The sequence below is a fragment of the Nycticebus coucang genome, chromosome 11 (genome assembly GCF_027406575.1).
Source record: "Nycticebus coucang isolate mNycCou1 chromosome 11, mNycCou1.pri, whole genome shotgun sequence".
NCBI classification, from domain to species: Eukaryota; Metazoa; Chordata; class Mammalia; order Primates; family Lorisidae; genus Nycticebus; species Nycticebus coucang.
In genome coordinates this window covers 123,954,578-123,981,647 of record NC_069790.1, presented here as the reverse complement: position 1 = coordinate 123,981,647, position 27,070 = coordinate 123,954,578, and the positions used below count along the sequence as shown (strand labels likewise).

General features: G+C 47.3%; 1 protein-coding gene across 5 annotated transcripts in view; it reads right to left on the bottom strand.

The window, feature by feature from the left end:
* The window catches only part of DPP6 (dipeptidyl peptidase like 6), a 910,604-nt gene that overhangs the window by 501,378 nt on the left and 382,156 nt on the right, over nt 1–27,070 (bottom strand). The window contains exon 1 of one of the 5 annotated variants that reach the window (XM_053608765.1): nt 25,928–26,332. The exons of the other annotated variants lie outside the window; for them this stretch is intronic. Within the exon in view, the coding sequence (XP_053464740.1) occupies nt 25,928–25,984 (57 nt within the window). The 5' untranslated portion in view covers nt 25,985–26,332. Of the gene's footprint in view, nt 1–25,927; nt 26,333–27,070 lie in introns of those variants that run through there. 5 annotated transcript variants of the gene reach the window in all.

The following is a 27,070-nucleotide window of genomic DNA, read 5'->3' as shown; positions in this document are numbered from 1 at the left end:
ACTGTGCTGCCTGTCAGCCACTAGCCATATGTGGCTATTTTGATTTCAATTTTAATTAATCAAAAATAAAATTTAAAATTCCACTTCTCAGTCACACCAGCCATATTTGAAGACCTTAATGGCAACACTGGCTGGTGGCTGCCAGATTGGCCTGTGTAGGTGCAGAATGATTGCATCATTGGTGACAGTTCCAAATACTGTGGCCCGTGCCCAGAAAAGGTCTGTTAAAATCAGATATAAAACAAACGTGTACCCCAGAGCCTCAAGTAAATCCAGAAACTTAAAACACCAGTACCGCACCAGTCTATTCTTCCCTAAGAAATAAAACCAGTGATTTCTACTTCTCTTTGAATATTGTTACAAGAAAAAAAACTGTAATAAGGGTTAGAATGATGGAAAATCATATTTACACTGCTATCCACGGTTAGAAATCTTTACCTTCCATGGCTGATAAGTCTGGGAGGAAGCGACCCAATGGCCACTGCAGACCTTGTCACAGCCCCTACCGCGACACAGCCTCCTTCCCAAGGTTTGGGCCTGGCCTTAGCCACACTGTGTCTGTCAGACTGTGACCACTGGACTCAGGAAAATGGGGTTAGTGACAGGAAGATGGCTCCTGCCATAAGTGTTGACACTGGGGAGGCAAGTGAACTCTTCATTTCTATGGGCTCCACATTTTCCCATTTCAGACTAAACTTATCAATCACTAAGTTTCCTCTGCTTTAATATTTTATGATTCCTTGATACTAACCCCAAATCAATAGGATTCCCCAGGCTTCTCCTGCTATGTGAGACCCCAGCAGGCAGAACAGTACAGAATATTTTTCAGATATGGGGGTTTACCACATGTAAACCAAACAAATCGCTCCCAATCCTGATTTCTCCCTCCTCCTATCTCACTTTACATACACATCCTCAATGAGATTCACCTTCCAGAGAACACTTCTGTAAACATTCCATGGATGGAACAAGAGTCCATTTCATGCCCTTTTTAACCATGAGAGTTTACTTCTTCTGCTCTGCATGGTCCAGACCTCTATCCTTCATGAGCCTTTAGTGGTCTACCGCCCCCTACCACCTTGGACCAACCCACAGCCCCCACACTGCTCCCTACTCCCCAGAACACCCCTATCCCCACACTGCCCCCTACTCTCCAGAACAACCCTAACCCCCACACTGCCCCCTACTCCCCAGAACAACCCTAACTCCCACACTGCCCCCTACTCCCCAGAACAACCCTAACTCCCACACTGCCCCCTACTCCGCAGAACAACCCTAACCCCCACACTGCCCCCTACTCTCCAGAACAACCCTAACCCCCACACTGCCCCCTACTCCCCAGAACAACCCTAACTCCCACACTGCACCCTACTCCCCAGAACAACCCTAACTCCCACACTGCCCCCTACTCCCCAGAACACCCCTATCCCCCACACTGCCCCCTACTCCCCAGAACAACCCTAACCCCCACACTGCCCCCTACTCCCCAGAACAACCCTAACCCCCACACTGCCCCCTACTCCCCAGAACAACCCTAACTCCCACACTGCCCCCTACTCCCCAGAACACCCCTATCCCCCACACTGCCCCCTACTCTCCAGAACAACCCTAACTCCCACACTGCCCCCTACTCCCCAGAACACCCCTACCTCCCACACTGCCCCCTACTCCCCAGAACACCCCTACCTCCCACACTGCCCCCTACTCCCCAGAACAACCCTAACTCCCACACTGCCCCCTACTCCCCAGAACAACCCTAACCCCCACACTGCCCCCTACTCCCCAGAACAACCCTAACTCCCACACTGCCCCCTACTCCCCAGAACACCCCTATCCCCCACACTGCCCCCTACTCCCCAGAACAACCCTAACTCCCACACTGCCCCCTACTCCCCAGAACACCCCTATCCCCCACACTGCCCCCTACTCTCCAGAACAACCCTAACTCCCACACTGCCCCCTACTCCCCAGAACACCCCTACCCCCCCCACACTGCCCTCTATCTCCGACACTGCTCCTACCCTCTCTACACTGTCCCCTACCACCTCAGACCACCTTCTATCCCCTCACACTGCCTTGTACCCCACTCCTGGGGAACACTACCAGGGAGGACTAGGGGGTAACAACCCACTCTTCCCTTTCTTCTCAGCCTCTGGCCGTGTGGCGTGTGGCTCTAAGACTGTGCCCTGCATGAGCTCACAGGCCCGGTGAGGACTGTTTTAGCAGGAATAACAGCCGCCTCCATCAGAGAGGTCCAGGGAAACCAGCTCCAACTGCACTCCTGTTGTAAAAGCATTAAAATGTTGAGAAATCCACACGGCCATGCACATTTCCATTCTATCCCATGTGTCCTTTGCATTGCCAGCAGAACAGAAACTTAACAGCCTAGGCAAATGAGGTTTCCTTTGCAAATTATCACAAGGTTTATGTGTTCTTCTTTGCTATCCTGGCAAACCAAATCTCCTATGCATGCGCTCCCAATAGAGGAGAGAAATGCACGCCATGCGTTTAATATCCATCCTTTCTTTCGCTTTTCTCATTGTCCCCACACATGGGGTGGGTGTTCGCACAGGCAGTGAAGCTGCTGAGTTCTGAATTCCAGTTCCACCCTCGCAAGACAATGTCACAACAACCTGAGCAAAGTTTTGCTATCATTCCTACCTTCATTTTTCCTCTAAGAAGTGGGGTCAACACTACATAGCAAATAAAAATAAAGATCGATATAGGTATCAAATTATGGTGTAGTGAAAGGGACCTCAAATTGATGCTGCCTTGATCTTCATTCCTAAGACACTAATTCATCATCAGTGCACAGCCTGAGCACATAGGCCCAAACAGGAGCACTTGTGAGAGGGAAAGAGAACACTACTAAGACTCAGGACTGGCCAATGCCAAGGGTGATGTACAGGCCCCCACCAACAAAGCACTTGGCACTGATTTTTAGCCCAATAATTTTAACAACTATTGATTCTTTTATTTTCTCCTGCAACCCATCATTCCAAGTCTTTCCAATGTTCCTCAACGTTGTCTAGAAGCCTACAACTTCCTGCCCCCCAGGGGCATCCACCTTCACAGAGACCTGAACAATGACCTGCCATAACCAGACACCAAGCGAAGCGTCAGGACTGGACCAGGGAGACCTAGATCCCAGACTCTTACTCCCTAGCAACCCTCAACACATACTTTTCTGAACCTTTCTATGTCCATCTTCCTAGAACTTACTGAATACTCTTCACAACCAAAGAGAAACAATCAGCCACCTTTCCTCATTCCTTCCTTGTGGGAACTGAGAAGAGTATTTTATTGCCATATATCTTGGAAAAATATGAATTCGTGTCAAACAGCTAAATTTCTAAAAAAAAAAAAAATTATGATGGGAAACAAGATGGCATTCTTTCTACATAACATCTACATAAGTGATTGTGGTAGCCTGCAAATGGCTTAAAGTGTTTCCATAGTCACGGGCTAAAATTACCAATACAACAGGTTGCCAGAACTATTCATTCTTGACAAGCATATAGCACTGTGCAAGGGGAGCCTTTTGGGGCCCAAATGAGGTCTCCTCTGACAATAAGAGAAAGTAATTAATCCACTGGTGTCAGGAGGAGTTCTTAGATCCTTTGGATTGTGTTTCTGAGATCATGGGTTTAATTTTGTCATAATTATATCCGCATTCTTGTTTTGCCAAGGTATGGATTTTGAGCTCTGACTTTTATCCTACAGGATAATTTAAGAATAGCCTACATAAATTAGGAATCACCTAAGATATGGCCACATCATGCTTCTAAATAAGGACTTGATCTTTAGAAGGTGACAGCACCATTAACAAAGCCTAAGGCTTGCACGCCATTATATTCAGACCCATAGTTACACTTTGGGGTGAGCTGGTCATATGCACACAATTTAGTTTGTTTCATTCCTTAAAGATATTTCAGGATAGGTCTACAGAGGTTTAGCTGATCAACATTTGCTGAGCTAGTAAGGTTTTATTTTTCCTTGAGAGAAAGAGGCAAGGTAGTCCATATCATAGGATAGCCTTCGCCAAAGCAGCACAGGCTTCATGCAGGCTGTATGTATGAAAACTAACTTGAAATCCATTTTTTTCATTGAAAGTGTCAGGTTTAAGGTTCAATTAAAATGATGCATGCCTTTTATTTGGTAGTTCCTCACAATAAAACCTCCAAACAGGTAAGATATTCAGGTAACTGAGAGGAACAATTTATATTTGTTATTTGAATCCATTAAAATGTTCCCTTGGTCTGAACATTTAAGGATGTGCATGTGACAAAAAAAGAAGTCCCTTCCCTCTCATTATTAATAGTTTACTGAATACTGACAGCTTTGGTGCAGTTCTCAATAGATCATTAAAATACCACCCAAATCTTTAGTTTCTAATGAAAATAAAGCAAACAGCTCTGACTGGTTCACTTTCTGAATCATTAGAGTAAACATCTAATTAAGAAATATTGCTCTATTTCTTGGGGAATGGAATTTCCATCACAGAAGAAAGAGTCCAGTTAAACCCCCGTGGATTTCAGAAGAGATTCCTAGAGCAATGTGTAAAGACATCCACCTTAACCAAGAGTAATGAGAACCTGGTATTTGAAATAATGATGGCAAGTCAGTCCCAGAGGCAGTTGTAGGTGCTGGAGGCTCCAGATTACCAAGACCAGTCATGAATATTCTGGAGAGAAGATATTTTTTATTTTCTATATGGGTCCTCCCTCCCTCTTGGGCAGAGTGGCTGGTGATAGGCTTCCCAGCTGCTGGGGCCTGGGTCCACTTTGCTGAGCTTCCATTTCCTTCTGTGGAAAACAGGGTTGAGAAATGTGACTCTGAGGCCGGGGGAGGCTCAGATAACAGCGGACACCTCCCCAAGTGTAAGCGTGAGAGTGTCAGTGTGCGGGGCCAGGCACCCAGGAAGCTGCATGCTGTGTCAGGCAGCATCACGGCCTCCGCATCATGTTAAAATCCGGCACCTGCACATGAGACCTGGCATCGTGCCGGGGTGACAAAGGAGCCCATCAGACCTGGAAACACAACACTGGTGGGGAACGTGGCAGAAATGGCAGAGGGAGACCAGGGTCATGCTTGCTGGAGCCCATGAGGGAAGATCACATACTGGGGTGTCCATGCTAAGAGGAAAAAGACAAAATGGAGCCAAGTCCTGACCTAGGTCAGGCAGTAACGCGGCCAGCACCAGGCCATGTCTGCACCAAGGGCACACAAGTGCAGGGCAGCAAAGGTGAGGCTGATAAATTATGTGAAGTAAAGGGCACTGGAGTGGGAAGGCCCCAACAGACACAGTCTCCCCAAGTGACTGGCTGTGCAAGGGAATTGGGACCAGGAAGGACTAAGTAAGGGCTTTACAGCGAGTAATTCAATCAACCAGCAGGACATCTCCAAATAGAGGAAAAATATGTTCTATTTTTGTGTGTGTGTGTGAAGCCCCTCCCGCCTTAGTCTCCATTCATGCTTCTGAGCGGGGGAAGAAATGACACACAGGGCCCAGTTTCTCCTCTTGTCCTCATGACCGTATATGCCTGCTGCTGTGTTCTCCTAAAGTAGAGTTTGAGCAAATATTTTAAAGGTGCAAAATCCTATTAGAAAATACTATTTGAAATGAACATTATAGGAATCATCCTGGTGTGATGGCAACAGCGAGAAATTACTGTGTTGCTTGGCAGAAAAGAAAAGAGGGTCTAGAGGAAAGCAGCACATTAGTGTTGACTGCTTCTTTTGCCCAGTATGAGCAAGGGCAGCATATTCTGCATGCATTATTTCCATTCATTAGCACAAGTAAATAGTTTGGTTTCACTTCCAAAAAAAAAAAAAACCTCACCTGGGCTCTCTCACTGTCCTCCTGACTTCAGATGGGTTTTATTTTATATTTGGTTCATGCTTTTATTTATTTGGTTTATTGCTTTTATTTTATATTTGGTTCATGTTTCAACCAGTTCAGATCAAATTATTATTAGGAATTCATGGTGTCAGCTAAAAAAGGAGAATCAGAGCTATTACGGAAATGCTATGAAACTAAAGACACCATCCAGGACAATCCCTCCTCCCAGTGGCCCAGGGTCGACAGAGAAAGAGGAAAAGTCAGTGATGCTGAAATCTGTAAAAAACGCAGGGAGACCAGTGCAATATTACCCTTGGACTTCTCCTCTGGAGAAAGATGATTCCATCCACTTACGTGAGAGATGGCGAATGGGTCAATAAAACTTCACGGTTGGGCACCAAAAGCAGCAAGCACTCAACAGACATCAGTTGTTGATGAAAAAAGACACACAGCTTTTCTGGAAAGCTTGACAGAATCATGTCATCAAGGTCAGAGCATACCCCAAACAAGGGAAAACATGCCACCTGGAGGCTGGACCTCCCGCAGACACACAGCCACCACCACCACCGCCACCCTTCAGCCTGGGGGCAAAAGCCCCTCCTCTCCACCTCCTCCTTTTAATGCAAACTGCAGAGCTTTGGCTTTAGGCCAGCTATGCCAGTGAAAAGAGCTGCACACAAACTCCCAAAGGGAATTCCACAATGGAGCCTCCTTGGAAAAGTGAATTTTAGAAAGGAGACAATAGCCTCAAAGTTTTACTGTCAAGCCCTTTGTGTTTAAACTACTTTATAAACTTTTATAAGATGTACATGGAATGGGATTTCATTTAGTTTTGAAATTCCTCCATTATTTCATCTATTTTTCCCAAACAGGGCTAATGGTCTCAGTCTGCCCTGCAAGCAGTTGACTTCCATAAAGAACTATAAACCAGGGGCGTGATCTCAGCAACGCCACCCGGCCTGTGAGTGACTGCGGTTAGCAATGAGCTGCTGCATGAGGTCCATCCCTTGATTTTTACATGTGGCTATTGAAACCAGGTTGGTGACTTCAGTCCTGTGGCATAAGCAGGCATATTTTGCTATTGTAAACAAGTTTTATAGTTCAATATCTCAGGGACAAAGGCTATGGTGTCTGCCGCCTACAACCCCTGGGTGTAAGACCTCTTCCCTTTACAGTCCCTACCCGACACCTGCTGCCTGTGACCCCTGGATGTAAGAGCTCTTCCCTTTACAGTCACTACCCGACACCTGCTGCCTGTGACCCCTGGATGTAAGAGCTCTTCCCTTTACAGTCACTACCCGACACCTGCTGCCTGTGACCCCTGCATGTAAGAGCTCTTCCCTTTACAGTCACTACCCGACACCTGCTGCCTGTGATCCCCAGATGTAAGAGCTTCCCTTTATAGTCACTACCTGACACCGGCTCCCTGTGACCCCCAGGTGTAAGAGCTCTTCCCTTTACGGTCACTACCCGACACCTGCTGCCTGTGACCTCTGGATGTAAGAGCTCTTCCCTTTAAGTCACTACCCGACATCTGCTGCCTGTGACCCCTGGATGTAAGAGCTCTTCCCTTTACAGTCACTACCCGACACCTGCTGCCTGTGACCCCTGGATGTAAGAGCTCTTCCCTTTACAGTCACTACCCGACACCTGCTGCCTGTGACCCCCGGGTGTAAGAGCTCTTCCCTTTACAGTCACTACCCGACACCTGCTGCCTGTGACCCCTGCATGTAAGAGCTCTTCCCTTTATGGTCACTACCCGACACCTGCTGCCTGTGATCCCCAGATGTAAGAGCTTCCCTTTACAATCACTACCTGACACCTGCTCCCTGTGACCCCCAGGTGTAAGAGCACTTCCCTTTACGGTCACTACCCGACACCTGCTGCCTGTGACCTCTGGATGTAAGAGCTCTTCCCTTTACAGTCACTACCTGACACCTGCTGCCTGTGACCTCTGGATGTAAGAGCTCTTCCCTTTAAGTCACTACCCGACATCTGCTGCCTGTGACCCCCGGGTGTAAGAGCTCTTCCCTTTACAGTCACTACCTGACACTTGCTGCCTGTGACCCCTGGATGTAAGAGCTCTTCCCTTTACAGTCACTACCCGACACCTGCTGCCTGTGATCCCCGGGTGTAAGAGCTCTTCCCTTTACAGTCACTACCTGACACTTGCTGCCTGTGACCCCTGGATGTAAGAGCTCTTCCCTTTACAGTCACTACCCGACACCTGCTGCCTGTGACCCCTGGATGTAAGAGCTCTTCCCTTTACAGTCACTACCCGACACCTGCTGCCTGTGACCCCCGGATGTAAGAGCTCTTCCCTTTACAGTCACTACCCGACACCTGCTGCCTGTGACCCCTGGATGTAAGAGCTCTTCCCTTTACAGTCACTACCCGACACCTGCTGCCTGTGACCCCCGGATGTAAGAGCTCTTCCCTTTACAGTCACTACCCGACACCTGCTGCCTGTGACCCCCGGGTGTAAGAGCTCTTCCCTTTACAGTCACTACCCGACACCTGCTGCCTGTGACCCCCGGGTGTAAGAGCTCTTCCCTTTACAGTCACTACCCGACACCTGCTGCCTGTGACCCCTGGATGTAAGAGCTCTTCCCTTTACAGTCACTACCCGACACCTGCTGCCTGTGACCCCTGCATGTAAGAGCTCTTCCCTTTATGGTCACTACCCGACACCTGCTGCCTGTGATCCCCAGATGTAAGAGCTTCCCTTTATAGTCACTACCTGACACCTGCTCCCTGTGACCCCCAGGTGTAAGAGCTCTTCCCTTTACGGTCACTACCCGACACCTGCTGCCTGTGACCTCTGGATGTAAGAGCTCTTCCCTTTACAGTCACTACCTGACACCTGCTGCCTGTGACCTCTGGATGTAAGAGCTCTTCCCTTTAAGTCACTACCCGACATCTGCTGCCTGTGACCCCCGGGTGTAAGAGCTCTTCCCTTTACAGTCACTACCTGACACTTGCTGCCTGTGACCCCTGGATGTAAGAGCTCTTCCCTTTACAGTCACTACCCGACACCTGCTGCCTGTGATCCCCGGGTGTAAGAGCTCTTCCCTTTACAGTCACTACCTGACACTTGCTGCCTGTGATCCCCGGGTGTAAGAGCTCTTCCCTTTACAGTCACTACCTGACACCTGCTGTCTGTGACCCCCGGATGTAAGAGCTCTTCCCTTTACAGTCACTGCCTGACACTTGCTGCCTGTGATCCCCGGGTGTAAGAGCTCTTCCCTTTACAGTCACTACCTGACACTTGCTGCCTGTGACCCCTGGATGTAAGAGCTCTTCCCTTTACAGTCACTACCTGACACTTGCTGCCTGTGACCTCTGGATGTAAGACCTCTTCCCTTTACAGTCACTACCTGACACTTGCTGCCTGTGACCCCTGGATGTAAGAGCTCTTCCCTTTACAGTCACTACCCGACACCTGCTATCTGTGATCCCCGGGTGTAAGAGCTCTTCCCTTTACAGTCACTACCCGACACCTGCTGCCTGTGATCCCCGGGTGTAAGAGCTCTTCCCTTTACAGTCACTACCCGACACCTGCTGCCTGTGATCCCCGGGTGTAAGAGCTCTTCCCTTTACAGTCACTACCCGACACCTGCTGCCTGTGACCCCCGGGTGTAAGAGCTCTTCCCTTTACAGTCACTACCCGACACCTGCTGCCTGTGACCCCCGGGTGTAAGAGCTCTTCCCTTTACAGTCACTACCCGACACCTGCTGCCTGTGACCCCCGGGTGTAAGAGCTCTTCCCTTTACAGTCACTACCCGACACCTGCCACCTGTAACCCCCGGGTGTAAGAGCTCTTCCCTTTACAGTCACTACCCAACAGCTGCCACCTGTAACCCCCGGGTGTAAGAGCTCTTCCCTTTACAGTCACTACATGACACCTGCTGCTATCTACCCTACACACCTGGAATCCCACACCTCCCTGCCCAAGAAACCACTGAGGCCCAGAAGGCAGCAGTTTGAGGTCGTCCATTTTAGCCTGACATTCCTGGAGGAGGAATTACTAAGCCTCTTTTCCTGGCATGGAATATCTCCAGGTCATAAAGCTTTAGACCACATGGGAACTGTCCTCCTTCCACTCATCCAGGGTGGCAGTGAGGGTCCAGGGTGGAGATGTGGAGTTGGTGACGATGGGCTTATTCTGTGCAAGGAAGAACCGGGGGAACAAGCCGTCTGCTTCCCACACTCCACAAGCACTATCTCCATTAGCCACACATGCATTGGGCCCTGACCACATAGGAGCATCTGGAGTTTACCTCCTAAGAAGATATGACTCAGCACATGGGCTAACAGGGCTGGGTCACAAGGCCAGGTGGCTGGTCTAGAAGAGGACTCTGGACTTCAGCCAGGCCAGGCTTCTTGGGCTGGGCTGCAGGTGGTGGTGTGCTCTTGTAGGGAGTGAAGCTGGGGACTATGAGGTGTGCTTGTGCAAAGTGCTGGTGGCCACCTTCTTTGTAAGAAGTCCAAGGTCTGTTTACAGGACAGAGCAGCTTCCACCCTTCCCAGGCATGGGTTTCCAGCCCTCTGTGATGATGCTGGCAACCACGTATGACCCCCATAAACCTCACCCTTTCCCCAAATAAACACATGTCCACAGGCCCGTGTTTGCAGGGCCATCGCCACTCAGCTCTGCCGGCTCCCTGTGATGATGCAGCAGGCGGGAGCAAGCCCCAGTGAGGCTCCCATCTGCTGCTCACTGCCCCTCCGTGGCCACGTGGCTGCTGCCGGAGCCCGTTCCAGAGCCAGCATGCACCTTAGGGAGGGCAGAAAGGGGCACAAGGAAAGCAGGTTTTATAGCATGATGGCACATTTTGTCTGCTGAAAGCTACAAGTGTAAATTCTATCAACTCCGAGGACAACGCCTGGAGCACAACAGAAGCTTGTTAAATGTCCATCTTACTTTCCCCACGGGATCCTTTGTGCCTAGGGGCTGCTCAGCACCCACCCAGTCATGCTCAGTACGTGTTGGTATGGAATGAAGGCTACCTTTTGCTCAGGCATTTCTTGGCAAATGTTTATAAAGCATGAATATCTTTTCTGAAACTCCAGACAATTACTGCATTTGCCAGTATGAGTTCCCACAGAAGCACAGTTGGCAGATTTTCCTCCTCTCAGTGTGGACGTCAGGCACGGTCTCTACTACTGAGAGAGGAATCTTTCATTTCACTGCAGAATTAAAGATACTGGAGGGTATGTTTACATGAAAACCAAGCACGGTACAGAGCTGCCAGCAGAGCTGCTGCACGGAGGTGCTCACGGAGGGCTGGCACTGGAAGTGTGGCCAATCTCAGTCGACAGGTGCTGCAGGGGGAAGACTCACACAGGGGATCAAAGACTCAGACTGTGGGGAAAAAATGGAACTAATTTCATTCATAATGTTTATATTGGTTTCATGTTAAAATGATTAGACTTGGGATATAGTGCATCAAATAAAATATATTATAAAACTACATCCATCTGTTTCTTTTTAATTTTTTAATGTGGCTACCAAAATTGTTTAAATTCCATGGGCAGCTCACATTGCACCTTTCCTTGGCACTGGAGCAGAGCGTTAGACAAATATAAAGCAGCCTTATTACCCTGTCATAGTTACTGAAGTTAAACATGGAAAAATGAGGAATTGTCACCTTGTCTCCAGAAATAAAATTTCATTCACCACAGAGCAAAACACTTTGATGACAAATAAATAAATAAAATAGTGATCACCTTCTCTCCACCCTTACAACAAAACAGTCATTGTGTTTTTACATGAAATAGATGATCATTAGGTATATTTTTTTGCTTTAAAAAAATCAGGAAGACTTGTCTAGATATGCATTGTAGGTGTGCCGTGGTCCCCTCAACACCTGACATGGCAGACACCTCCTGCTGCCGGCCTTACAGACCAAGCAGAGACCCAGGAAGCAGAGGAGAGCTGGAAGGAAGGAAGATGCCTCAGCCACACCTGCAGCCCTCCCTGCCAAGAAAGATGCCAGGCACAAAACATCTCTCGGACGATCAGACACACTGGAGCGATTTCTCTCCATCATGTACATGTCTAGGGACACCTGAGAGTAGATGGTTACTACACTCTACTCATGGAGCTCGAGAAGAAATAAAACAATACACATCAAATAATAAAGGACAGAAATCCACTCTTCCTTCCTGTGCCAGTGATTTCTGGTTATGCTGCAACAGGCCTGACCTGGAGAATCCTCAACAGAAATCAATCAGGGGATTGATCTTCCCAAGAAGTTTTATAAGTGTACAAGTCACTTCCAAAGGACTCAGAGTGAAGTGATCCCCAGCGCATGGGCCTTGGTCATAGAGGAATGGATAGGAGGTGGCGGGGGCAGAGGAGAGGGTGTTTGACAGAGATATAATTGATTTGTGGTTTAATAATTTCTTTCCCATGGTCACTCTATTCTTTTTAAATTAATTACACCTCTTCACAAGATAATGTAAGAAAATAATTGACATTTCTAAGTATATAAAGAGCAAGGCAGAGACAAATAATGAGTCCTATGTCATTAGAAACTCACTCATGCGTTCCTAAATACATCTCTGTAATACATAATTTCTTTGGATATGTTCAATGCCAACAACTAGGAGATCAAAGGCCGTAAGTGAGGCTTCTCCCACAGGGGAAAGCTTATATAAAATGTTACTTTTTGAAATGTTTTTCCTTTCTTGTTTTCTCTTTAATAGTGTATAATAGTTACACTTCTCTTGGGGACACATGTGATATTTGAGTGCATGCACACTGTGAGTAACAACTGGACAGCATGTTACTGGCATGTCCGTTGATCTTTCCTTGGTACTGGGAACATTTTAATACTTCTTTTTTAGCTTATTTATCTGAATTGTCTGGATACTCCTAAAATTCAAGACAGTTGGATTAGCTGAGAAGCTACTACAAAAGGTATTTGGGGTTTCTTTCCTGAAATGAAAATTTGAGTCAAAAACACATATAAATTTATTAGCATTTCCTTCCCTTGGCATCTATTTTTTAAAACATATCTTACAAGCCGCCACGGGGTTCACAAATCTCACAAGCTCATCCCCACCCACAGGGATCCTTAGTATTTTTACTGGATTCAAATACTGTTTGTTATTTTAAGTGTAATTTCTTCATTCAAGCAAAGTCAACACAATCACATAAATCTGACATTTTCATCAGCGATATTACAATACAAAAATAAACTAATCAAAGCTTGTAGTCATATATCCATTCATTACTGGGGTCACAATACCTCAGACTCTAGATTTATAATCTCAAACCTACCATTGCTTAAGACTTGAATACAAATGAAATACAGAGTCTATTTTGCACACAGCACTGTAGACACTGGCTGCCAGACAGGTTCGGGTTCCGACAGCGTCACTCCTGAGCCAAGTCACGTGAGCATCTATGTTGCAAATGCATCTTTGACAACTAGCACACCACAACTGAGCTGCAAGTACCCCAGCCTAACTATTCAGCCACATGTCTAAGTGAATTTAATAGAGTCAAAAACTGCAGACTCACTGCAGGCAGCGTCTTCCCTGTCCAATTCTGAGCACAGCAGCAGTTAAGGAAAAGTAAACTACCCTGTTTCCTCAAAAATAAGACATCCTCCGAAAATAATACCACCTTACAGGAAAGATAAGACATCCCCTGAAAATAAGACCTAGCGCATCTTTGGGAGCACACCTTAAAATAAGACACTGTCTTATTTTCGGGGAAACAGGGTACTTCATTCCAGGCAGCAAACACACTTCACAGGAAGCAGATCTTGTCCACTTCCAGAGTCTCCTCTGCAGCCTGACTGGTGGTGGCGTGGGGGTGACAGTCAGGACCCACTCCAATCACACTGTGTCATCATGGCTGTGCTTCTGCCCCAGCCATTATCATCGAGGCATTTGCTCACTGTGGAAACCCAGTGACCTGCTTGTCTATTGCAGCCTACGGCACGTGTCAGGCTGAGGTTTAAACTTGGGCCTGTCTGAGCCAAAGCTGTCGCTTCCCCCGAGATCACATACCTGACTGCCTGTGCTCCCCAAGCCACAGTTCCACTAATATTTCATTTCTTGGCAAGCAAGTATCCCATCCTGTCACCTGCACCTGAAATCTCTCTTCCACCTGTCACCTCATGGAAAAGATCTACAAAATTCCTCAAGCCTACTGAGGCACCTTCTAGAATTTTTCTTTCCTTTAATCTTGATCCACTTTCTTTTTGTTCTCCCATGTGGGAAGCAGAGGATCAACCCAAACGTTCAAGACAAACTTGTCCTGTCAGAGGAGGCACTACCAGCAGAATTCATCCTTGCATTGCAGCAGACCACTCAGTGATGGAAGGACTTGGAGCTACTGTGTCAGCCACAGCCACTAACAAGGGCCCTGGTGTTGTGTAATGCCCACTTTTCCACAGTCCACCTCTGCTCTTTAATTGATTTTCGTGTTTATCTACATAGTTGGTAAATGAGAGAATATTTCCTTACGGCAAGACCAAACACTGACTCGGGCTGGTTGCTGGAGCGGACAGTGAACAGCTGATGCATCTGTGCAGAGAAAGAGTTTCAGGGAGGACAGGTGTGGGTAGAGCGCTGGAAGACAGGGTAGGCGTGACACTTCAAGCCCCAGGCACAGCAGGGTGAGTCAGGGATCAGAGGAGGATTGGGTTTTCCTCCAGGGCTCTGAAAATTGTATTTATTTGTTCAGTGATTCATGAATAAATGAGTAAGACCACAGACCCTCCACTCTCTGGGTCATTTACTGGAAGTCCAGAGAGGAGGGTGCAGTTCATTGCCTCTGATCCAGTTGGCACAAGCGTGGTGGGGGGCACTGCTGTGCCTGCTGCTGGAGACGCAGTGACGTGGCGTGTTCTGTGTTCTTCAGAGCCTTACTACTGTGTGTCAGGGGAAGCTAAAATTGGTACCGTATTGAAGTCGTGAAATCTTCAATGGATGGGGCCCTCAGTCAGACGTCCCCTGACTAAAGGAAGAGCACAGGTGAGCATCTCACATGATGTCACCACAATCCTCCTGGAACGGCCCTCAGCTAAGTCAGCCTGGACCTGGAGGGCATGTGCTGACACTCGCTGATACGGCTATCCAGGAACATAAATCCACAGATTCCCCAGTTCTGCCTTTTACAGCAATATAGAAAATAAAAAACAACAAAATCTTACCTCTTCTTCTAATAACATTCAACCATCCTTCAAATATTAAAGACCTTATTATGGCACCTTTTAGTGTCAGCTATGCAGTCCCATTCCTTTAGCCTCTGTCCCCCAACATGGCTTATGGATCCACTGTCTACCACCTCTGGGGCTTGGACCTGGTTATCCCTGACCGCTGTCCCAGAGCCGCATCTGGGCCGCTCCTTGTGCTGCACTCTAGAGGTGAAGGCTGCTGGGTCAATGTGTGCTGTGCACGTCTGTGCACTGAAGACCTTGCTGCCGATGTGTCCTGAGCCTGCACAGCAAGGCAGCAGAGCTCCAACCTGAGTCCCCAGACTCGAGTGACAGGGTGTGGGCCCAGGCACGTAAGAGGTCATGGGGATTTTTCTGGAGCAGATCCATGGCTTCTATCAAACCCTCAAAAGGGATCTGCAATCCAAGGGTGAATAAGCAATATCCCTTTGGTTCATTTTAAGCTCATGGGCACAAAAAAGCTCCAGATGTTTCAACATCTGAATCCCTCCTGGGCCAAATTTGTCCAGGGACACCTCCCTCCCCACAGCCTGCTGTCTTCCCACACCTGTTGTAGAACTACTGCCTTTGAGTTTATTCAATAGTAAGATGAGACTGAAAATTAACTACTACATTCTTCCAAAGCATACATAATGTATTAATTGTTGCTTAAAAAATATGGGAGAGACAGATAATTGTAACACCCTTATTATTTTCCTTGTTTCACAAGCAACTCAAATAAGTAACTCGTTCACTACTAAAACATGAAAGACTGATGAAGAACATGATGGGCAGGCTGCAAAGTGGTAGCTATTCACCAGCATGACATAGCGCACTGCAGCCTCCAGCTCCAGGTCTGCTGTGATCTTCCCAGCTCAGCCTCCAGAATAGCTGGAACTGTGGGCACTCACCATTATGCCCAACCTTTTCCTAACTGATGTCAAGACAGGTATTTTCTAACACTTCCGCATTGCCACATTGCTTTATTTCTTTCGCCATTTCCAGTTAATGTCAGTTTCGTGTTACTCTCCTTAGCATATTATTTGTACTGTGTCTCACTCAGGATTGCTTGATTTAAAGGAAAAAATGGGGGAAGCTGTGCTCTGAATTTGCAACCCAACCTCTCTGAGCTCTATTTTTCCCTGTGTTCATTAAGACTGCTGAATTAGATGTATGTTTTGTGAACTGTGCCCCAACCCAAACCAGGGCTCTGCTGACTTGGCTCAGGCTACTAGAGAAGGCTTTCATCTCCTGCACATGCCAGGCTTGGCTTATATCCACTGGAGGAAAGGTTTCTGTTACTTAACAAAAGTGCAAAAATAGTGGGCAAGATGGTCCATTAGATAGTTTAAAACTCAAACATTCTAAGATTTTATACAACAATCCACCTTAGAATGGACACATGTGCCCTTTACAAATGCTGAGAGCAGCTCAATTCACAGTCACTAAGATGTGGAATCAACCTGAGTGCCCATCAACACATGAATGGATTAAGAAATTGTGGAAGATGTAGACCATGGAATACGAGTCAGCCATAGAACAATGGAGATTTTGTATCTTTTGTAGCAACCTGGATGGATTTGGAGAACAGTCTCCTAAGTTAAGCATCACAGGAATGGAAAAACAAGCATCACATATGCTCAATACTAATTCAAAACTTGCAGATTAACAAGAATATGCTCATATGAGAGAAAAACTCAGTTACAACCAAGATATGGGAGGTGGGGAAGGGTCAGCAGATTCTTTTGGGTGAGGTGAGGTGGGGAGGGGTCAGTGGGTTCTTTTGGGTGAGGTGGGAAGGGGTCAGTGGGTTCTTTTGGGTCAGGTGGGGAAGGGGGTTAGAGAGTTCTTTTGTGTGAGGTGGGGAGGGGTCAGCGGGTTCTTTTGTGTGAGGTGGGGAGGGGTCAGCGGGTTCTTTTGTGTGAGGTGGGGAGGGGTCAGCGGGTTCTTTTGGTGAGGTGGGGAAGGGAGTCAGCGGGTTCTTTTGGGCGAGGTGAGGAGGGGTCAGCGGGTTCTTTTGGGTAAGGTGGGGAAGGGTCAGTGGGTTCTTTTGGGTGAGGTGGGGAGGGGTCAGCGGGTTCTTTTGGTGAGGTGGGGAGGGGTCAGCAGGTTCTTTTGGGTGAGGTGAGGAAGGGGGTCAGCGGGTTCTTTCCCACCAGGAACAATGAGTATATGGCACACTTCCTGTGTGAAGAACACAACTGCAACTTGGACTTTACCTTGCAAAAGCAAACAATGTAACCTAATTGTATGTGCCCTTATATTAACAGGAAACAACCCCAATCACTGTTAAGTCAACACACATTGTAAGTGCTCACCAAGCAGTAGTTTGAAATCTCCATGCCAAGAACAGTACTCTGTGCTTAATCAATATTTTCTTTTGTGTTCACAGCAACAGTATGATGGGCATTACCCCCATTTTATAGACGCAAAATTAGTCCTGATTTGCCTGAGGTCCCTCAGCTGGCCAGAAGTGGGGGCATCCCAGACACAGCAGAGCTGTTTTCCAACTCCCGCTAAAGAGGGTGAGGCAGAGGTCAAATCCTCCCTGCCCCAACCCTTGCCGCCAGCAGGTAGAATTGATGAAATGCATTAATAACAGTCACAAACCAATAGGGGGTTGTCAGGGATGTGTGAAAACAGACCCTACCTACCACCCCCATTGGTACGTGACTGTTTTAAGGGAGTCTGCGAGCATTCATGATTTGTGATTCATTCTGAATCAATATCTTCTTGAACTATGCACTATATGTCTTGGAGTTAGAGGAATGGGGTGTTTATTTGGCTTATCGAAATCAGAGCCTGAAATTCTAATTGTCTTGACTCTTCAAAATACAGTAGGCCCTCTGTAGCTGACCACCTCCCTACACTGACCACCTCCTTAAGTTCACCCAATTTTCACAGACCAGACATGCACCACCTATGTGTATCAGTACAGCAGGCCTAGTTCCTTATGTTGACCACTTCTGTATGTTGACCAGTTTGTTACAGTCCCTTGGGTGGTTCTACCATATTTCTTTTGCAGGATATTCCAAAGAAATACTACAAAGACAGACAGACAGATAGATGTACATTCAGACATGTACGTGCTACAGTGTCTTAAAATACCTCCTTGCTTCTATGTAAACTTGAATTTATTCCTGAGGTCACGAATCCTTTTTGCTCTTCGTAGGCCAGAAGCTTCCAATGTGCTATTTTCATCTAGCCAGACATGACTAGGTTAAATGACTATACTCACAAAACAAATCCCCACATCCAAATCACTCCTCCAGTTTCACCCGTTTCACAAATACCTGTTCTGCCCCGCGAGCACCTGTCACGTCCAGTCCCGGTTTCTTCCCTCTCTTCTTGTACTTCCCGAATCCTCTGCTGCTGCCCACTGCATGGTTCCTATGCCACCCTGGCTTCAAAACACTTTCACAGCATCACCCCCAGTTTCTGTTCCCTGTCACCACGTGCCCTGAAGACACATTCTGCCTCCCCACAGACCCCTGGCTGCCCCTTCGGTCCAGGCAACACGGCTGGGCACCCTCCTGCCCTCTCCTCACTTGCCCTCTCCTCTCCTCAAGCTCTCGTTGTGTTGCCTCTTTATCAAGACTAAAATCTTCCTCTGATCCAACATCTGTCTCATGAGTGGATGGGATATTAGGCAGCTACTCAAATTAAAAATGTTTACTTTCCTCTCCTAGTCAGGGACCTGATTTGAGATACACTCTTAAGAATTCCCACAGTGAATGCTATAACAATTTCAAATATTCAAATATTTTCCACTTGAAAATAAAGAAGTAAAATTCTTTCATTAATTTAAAAACATATATCACTACTGTTCAAAGCCATCTCTGCTACATATTATTATAATTTCTAAAAGAGAAAGGTACAGGGATCTACTCTGAACCTGGGGGCTGCAATGATACACTTGCCATGGATAAGCTATTCAAAGGGTTGGACCAACCTTCAAGAGAAAGAGCTCCCATTACCTTCAGGAGAAATCACAGGAGCACGTCAGAAGAGAAACTTTGACCTTTTCAAGCTTTTGAAAGAGCTGCTCCACTACCACCCGCTACAGTTTTCCCATTTTAATCAGCCAATTTGCGTGGGCACTCTTTGGTCTGTGTCCCACCTTCCAGCTCACAGGCACACACACAGCTACTTTTAGAAGCCTGAGTGCCAAACTGATAACTTAGCAGCTTGAGGTGGTGCTGGGAGTCTCATGCTGCTTCATGTTGGGGAAAGCAGATTTTCTTGACTTCTGGCAGGGTAGTTAAATCTCTTAAAAGACTGATCAGATGCTAGTAAGGGAATAATATACAAATTGCCACTGAAAATTGGATGACCATTATGATATGATACTAATCATATTAGTATTATGCTCCAGGAAACCACTGGCAGAGGGCTACATTGAGGACCTGGCTGTGCCTTAAAAATCTGATAGGCACCACCATCAAAGTAGACCCACAACACTGACTCGACACCTGTGATTATGACAACTTTACTAAGAAGGAATTGCTGAAAATTTCAACTCTATTGCCATAAAGTTCTCCTAGACTTTGAAGTAGAAAGCAGCAACAAGACTTGTTATAATATTTGTAGTTTGCCTGTAAGACCAGGCTTTAATACAATCACAGAATAAATAGGTACTTACGTGAGGTACACAGCCTAGCAGTGATTTCAGGGATGCCAAGCAAGATCATCCTCACTGTGATCTCCACTAAATTTTTCATTCATAAGGTGACTATATTTTTTTCGCCCATTAGCTCAGCCATAACTTCGTACCTGAAAGTCCAGCCATTAATAATTCCATTTGGTTTCATCACCAATGGCTACCGTGAAGATTATCCATGCTCTCAGGAGAGGAATACGTAAGCACATCCCATACAATTTCTTAATGATTGGATTCGTCTCAGTCAATTAACAAGGCCCAGGTGGAATAGTGCGGTGACAGTCTTGATAGAAAGAGTCAAGTATGAGCAAACGATGGCACGTCACAGGCGCCAGTGGAGATTAAAGGCCTATGTGGGCCGTGGGCCGCGGCAGGAGATGGAGGGAGGAAGAGGCCTCGGAGTAAAGTTGCTGGGTTTCATCACCTCACCGGCAGTGTGTGGCCAGACCTCTGCCCCACTCGGTATTTCCACACTTTAAGAACCGCAGACTGTGTCGGGAGGCCTGCAGGCTGACAGCGCGTCTGCGTCAACGCGCACAGGTGGACGTGCGCAGGCCGGCAGCGCGTCTGCGTCAACGCGCACAGGCCAGCAGCGCATCTGCGTCAACGCGCACAGGCCGGCAGCGCGTCTGCGTCAACGCGCACAGGTGGACGCGCACCTTCCGCCCCACGGGGCCCCAGGGCCCCTCCCACGCTCTAAGGCTGCAAATGCACCAACCATAAAACCTGAAATAAAACCATCTGAGTTTAGTTTGTTTTTCCAAATGAGATCTGAACTAAGACTATACAACCTTTACCTCTCTGATCTTTCTCAAGTAAGGACATCAAGCCAGCACTAATCTCTCAGAGCTTATAGATAAATTAATGTAATTTATCCTAAATTACATTCTCGTTCTCAATTCTTAGCGCTGCCCACCAACAGACGCGCCCTGCCCTTTCTCAGAGAGAGGGTGGATGGTGTCTACCGCAAACTCCGATCTGTCGGTGCCTAACACAGGCGTGGTTCATTTCCATGAAAGATAACAAGGCCACAACTCCGAGGCGGCGGAAGCAGGGGGACTATCCTTCCTGTAGGGGCAGCGGCGACATCGCTTCCGCATGCGCACTGGGGCTGAGCTGCCCCTGCAGGTTCACTGAGCACTCTCAGCTCCCCAGGTGCCCAGGCCTTCTCGGAGGAGCACCTGAAGGTCGTGGCTAAGCCTTCCCTGGTGACAACAGTATAGAATGTGAGGGACACTTTTAAGTTCAATGCAATGTCAGAAGAAAACAATAAAACACACAGCATTTTTGCAGAAAGAAAAGCAAACTGTTCCCATTGACTTGAGTTGGGCTGCACTAGCAGCCAATCTGGGGACTTTTTGTCCCCGCCTCCGTCCAGACTGTGTGGGTTTTTCGCTTAGTGTACTCAGTGACACTTGCTGGTCAGCGTTTAGAGTAGATAATGTGACATGGATCCCAGAAGGCTGGGGCCTGCCTGAGATCCCAGGAGCAGAGCTCACGAGAGGCTTCCTCAGCATGAGTTCCCTCTGCTGGCCAGGCCCAGTTCCCCTCTGTGAGGATGGCACATACCAGAAACCTCAGGCTGCTCCTCTCACCAGTAGTCCCCAACCTTTATGGAACCATGGAGAGACATGTTTCATGGAAGACAATTTTTCCACGTACTGGGAAGGGTGCCGGTGGATGAAACAGGTGGTGATGCTGTGTGGCATGGCTCCTAACAGGCCCGGACAGGTACCCAACTGCAGCCAGGGGACTGGGTTCCACAGCTCTAAGCCCTCCCCTCCAGACCCACTAGGGTTTCTTGTTCTGGGTGTGCTCTCTCCGGAATACCTACAACTTCCCAGTTCTCCCCTCAAATCCCTCACACATCAGCACTTTTGCATCAATGTATAATCTATCCTCTTTCTCTTTGCTCTGGAAGTCCTAGACACATTTCTATGCAATCCTTAAAACCTGGGGTTTCCTATTCTCCACCCAGTTCCTTCACGTTTCCTTTTATCTAGAAAGTCTTAGATAATTTAGACCATGAGCAGAAAGGAATTTAATTTACATAAGTACAGTTGCTATATCCAATGTCCCCTTTTTTGAAGCATGAAAGGACCACCTCTCCTATGAGGACTCATCAGTAATGTTATGTTTGCACCTACCAATACGGAATCTTAGTTTTCTGGATTTCTATATACTTGTTTCCCCCCTAATAACACATTTACCTAAATGCAGATTGACGATTTTCCCTTAACATGGTTATGCAAACAATTTAACTCTCTTAATAGTCAAAGCCAGATCCTCTCTTTCAGTACTAATTTCATGACCGCCAGAAGCAACAAGATGGAATTCCAGGAACACTGACGAGAACACCAGAAGTTCTGCTCTGGAATCACGTGCTGTGTGTCCCTCCCCAAGGCCCTATAACTTCTCTCTGAATTCTAAGCTATGTGGGTTTCAATGTCCAGTCTACTGAATTCATTATTTATAAAATACTATTGAGACAAATAATTTAACTTATCACTCAACAGTAGGTCTGGGGTGCAGTAGTTTAATAGGAGAATAGACACATCTGGAGGTTTATGTTAGGACTTACGCAGCTTACAGAAAACAGAGACACCACAAAACATATTTGTCACATACAAAAGGTATGATCAAAATAACTGATTTTGGGGTCTAAGGAAGTTAAAGATATTAGTGAAGTTGAACATACTGCAAATGATCCAAGTTAACCAATAGAATACTAGAGATTTTTCATGTAAGAAGCAGCTTTTTTAGAGATCTTTTTAAGGAAAGGTATATTCTTACATATTTGTGAGATTCCTGAGCACAAGAGGGTGAACAAGGATTTGGGGTGCACTTGTGCAGTCCCTTCTAACTCTGTAGTTTTGTGACATGCAAGGGGTGTGTGTGTACACATGCTCATGCGTGTGTGTTTGTGTTGGTATATGTGCACAGACGTGTGCATACACATATACAGAATATGCTACTAAAAGCTCATCTCTGCTTAATATTTGAGCAAAAATGTGTCATGACTCAGTGGAGGCAGAAGGAACTCACCTTTCTGCCTTCTCTTACTCAACAGGATTGCAAATTACTGCTTTCCAATTTCAAATCATTTGAAGTGAAGAGAGTATGTATTAAAGTAAACTTGTACTTTAAGGGTAAAAAAATCCCTTAATGTGGTTCTCCCAGGAAGGTTTAGTTTGCTCGTGAGAATGCTCTGAATTTAACCCCCACCAGCCTCACCTTTTCCAGTTCTCTCATTCAGCTCCACTCTGTGTGCAGGGAAAGCTGGGTACAGACAAAGCCAGTCTAGCTTTGACCGCAGAGCCTCAGCATCATCTGATTGGCTCCAGAGCCAAAGGATGAATTCAATTCAGTCATACTGAAAGATGTATTTGTTTTTTACCATCTCTGGGCTGATAAGACTTCATTTAAAAACAAGCTTTAGCATCTCCAAAGAGAAAGAGAAATGTTTTTTTGTAAGTCAATTCACCCTTTTTTGCTGACATATTTATACCATAGACCTTAAAAAAACAACTAAAAAAAGTCCTCCAAAACTCTTTGAGTACTCATCTATGTTTAGGGTGTAATGTTTATTACATTAGGAACAAACCCAGAAATCTCTGCTTAATAGGTAACATCACTTGTAGGTAACATCTTAATAGGTAACTACTTAATAGGTAACATCATTTTTGTTTACTAATTCACAGTTATCCCTGACATACACAAGTCCTTTCCAGCAATCCCACACACACCCCTGCCTCTCAACTGCCAAAGCTGGTAAAGGAACTGCCATCCTTCTGTGAGCCTGCAAAGAAGTGAGGGATAGTCCGTTGTAGTAACCAAATAATTTCTAGAGTATTGCAGGTGTTAGAGACCATCCTTAGATTACTGTCTCATGATATCAGGGTTCTCATAAGAAGCAATTCGTGGTGGATCAGAAGGCAGGCATTAAGTTAGTTCAATAACATGACCCCCACACCACCTCCATGCCAACCAATAATCCTCCTTGCCCTCTCAAATAAAGGGAACACATTCCTCTTTCCTTGCCTCTCTACAAATTCTTCTCACCCTGGGCACAGAGCTGTCCCCTGAAGTTTCATCAACAGCAAGGACAAAAAACAAAACAAATCAAACAAACAAAAAGAAAAAACCACTGGAGAACTCATTATGAGCTCTATAGTCCAATCACATAACATAGTTTTAATGTCTTTTTAAAAGTATATATCATGGGGAAATAAAAACAGTCTTTAGAAATTTTACCGTAGTATTTTATTTACTGCTTTGTGTTCTGAGCAGTTTACAAAGATCTCAGCCAAGGCCTCCTAGAGGTATAAATATTTTAAATGCGAGATCTTCGGCCGCCATCCCATTTGGCTTCTCTTATCTCAGCCTTGACTTTGTGAAGTTTTCATGGTCAAGATGATGCTTCTCTGAAAATGGAGGAAAAAGGACTGTCCAGCTGCAGTGAGGTCAGCTGCTTCTGAGGGTCCCACCTGCCCTCTGCAGCCACAGCTGCTGGTCTTCAGTCTTATGTCAGATTAAGCAGGTTCAAGGATAGGGGATTTCTAGTGATCGAAAGGTGTAACCTCAAATCAAGAGGTCACACAGCTCCCCAAGCCCACTCTCTAATTAACCATCTCCATTTTCCTGACATTCGAGGTTTCTGACAAAATAAGAAGAATAAAACTATGAAATTATACAGGAACCAGGGAACTTCTTTTACATAACACGGATTAGGCTTTTGACTCCCAATCCTTGAGTATAGACCTATAAATAGCAACATGCTCTTTTCATAATTATCACTTCTGTCCCATGGTCAGAAATACTACCTGAGACGGACTTCAAGGCCAGCCTGTAAGGCCAGCCCCGTTTATTTCATACCTAGTGAGGGGGAAGAAAGGTAATAAAAGGAAACCCAGTTAGTTATGAGATGCTGATTTAGGGTGGAAATATTTATTGAGTGAATATTCTGTTGAATATTTTTAAGAGGAAGAGGGATTGACATGTCTGTTTTGAACCTGTCAAGCTATAATAAGCAGGAAACCTTATACGAGCTCTCACACGGAATGTAAGATTTTTAGATACTCATGCTTATAAAATCTTCTTCCCAGAAGAAATAAAAAACTGTATTTAAATCCTTCAGATGATAACGACAATAATGATATGGTGATCAGGCTAATAAGATGGTCCCTTTTTTAATTAAAAATTGAGCTTTGGCAAAATGACCTCCCAAATGGAGCTTGTGCTAAATATAAACCCAAAGTTATCTTCACGTATGTCTCCGAATAGCAAACGGTTGGAGTCTGTCACACGATGTCCCCAAGAGGACCTTTGCTTTCCTGAACTCAATGGAGGTCTTTCCTCGCCCCAGTCCTAGCAAATGACATCAACCAGCAACCCTGAGGTACACAGGGGACATCAGCACATGCTGTTGACTCACCAAGCTTGAGCAAACTGCCTTGCCAACCTCCAGGTATCTCCCAGGATCTATTTTAATGATCTGCCTGAGGTGAACTGAGCAGTGATTAAAAGCCAAGAACCCTCAAGACGTTCTAAGAAGGGAACTGCACGTGGACACATTGGGGAAACACGGCTTGCTGATGCCCCTGCCCGCCCCTCAGCCCAGCCTCTGAGGGCGGTGTGGACAGGGCGGCCACCCTGCACCACGGGGACCCACGCGGACCTTCGCAGTCTTGGCCGCCCCTGAAACCGGCCCCTCCCGGGCCGGGTCCCCCTATGCGCCCTCCAGCCTGGAGAGTTTGGAGCAGCAGATCTGTTCATACCTTCCAAAAACACTTGAGGGAAAGGGACACCGGATGTGGAAGGAAACGTCCTTTAAACACAGCTGAGAAGAAAAAGCAAAGTCCTGCCGTTGGGTCAGAAGAACGGTAGGATCTATTTTTGCTTTCTGCTACACCCCTTCTCCTCCCTTCCCCAAATTACCAAGTACTAGTTGAGAACCTTCACCCCTGAGGCATTAAATTAGGCAGCTCTGAAGAGAGAGGCCTTTGTCCAAAGGTGCTTCCCATCAAGTTTGCGCCCCTCCAGATGCGCCCTGCGCCTGCACCGACCAGCCGGGGCTCGGTGACAGGAGCAGGGCGGGGGCGCACGACAGTCCCCACAGCACAGGGACAGCGCTCGGGGTGAACTCCCAGCTGGGTGGCTTGGGGGACTACAGGCATCGACAGACACAGAACCATTTCGCGAAGTGCACCCGCAGACGCGCGCTCATAGGGACCCCAAAGCTGCGGTACCTGCTCCTGCTGCTGGGCCGATTTCCCCGAGGCGCCGGGCTCCTTGGCCGTGGTCATGTCTGTCCAGGGCGCTCGCCGCCGCCGCCGCCTGGAGCCGACCGGGCGCTGGGAGGCACGCGGGTCCGCGGAGAGGTCCGAGCAGCGTGATTTCAGTCCATACTTCAGAGATCACAAGGCTATTTGGGGAGTGGGGGAGGGATAGCGGGCGGACCAGCCCAATTCGCTCTTGCAAAGCAAAAGAGCAGCCAGAGGATCCGAAGAGGGAAGATGCTGCTGCTTGGCGGGGCTTCTTCTAATTCGCGACAGCCTCTGCAATCGCCACAGAAACAATGATAACTGCTTAGCAACCTGCAGCCCGCGGCTGGGTGCGGGAAGGGGACCGAGCGCCGGCGCCACCTCCCCGCCGGCCGCCCGCCTCACGGCGCATGCTCGGGCCGAGCTCCGCGGGGCTGGGCCGGGCCGGGGGCCACGCGGGAGGGCAGCGCTAGGACGTCCGCGGCCCAGGGACCTTGTCACCGCATCCTCACGCGTCCCGCCGCCGGGCCCAGGTGGCTGAACCAGATCGTTCCCGCCGCTCCCAACTGGGCGGGGGCACAGGGTGGTCCTGGAGGGATGCTCTTTGTTTTTTCCTGCTGCAAAGTGGCTGCTGCCTTTCAGAAGGAAGGTGGTGTGTGGGTGCCAGGGCAAGCGTCTTTTCTGCTTACCCCTTGGGTTTTGCAGGGACACTGGTTGTTGAAATCTTGGCCTTTAATTGCCTTAAAATTCAGAAAACTCATGTTCCATCTTTAGAGCCAAAGAATCTGTATTTCTCTAAGAAAATCAACCAGGACTTCCCATGAATTGGTCCTTTAAAATAAATACAGGAGGAAAACAACCCCCCCAAACCCCCAGCTTGTATGATGAATGACCTTCTGGAAATACAGGGGCTCCAGCTGTGCCCTGAGGTGAGGGAGGAAGCAGGACCAGAGATGGCCTGATCTGAGGCCTTAGGCTCCACCTTGCACTGACCAGACTGCCCTTCCTGGCTCCGGCACGGCACCCACGTGCACATGGCTGGGGGTGCTGAGGAGGCCAGGGCTGAGCTCTCCAAAAGGCTCCTAACTAGCTAGCTGTTTGCCAGTGGGACTATGTGGTGGCCTTCCT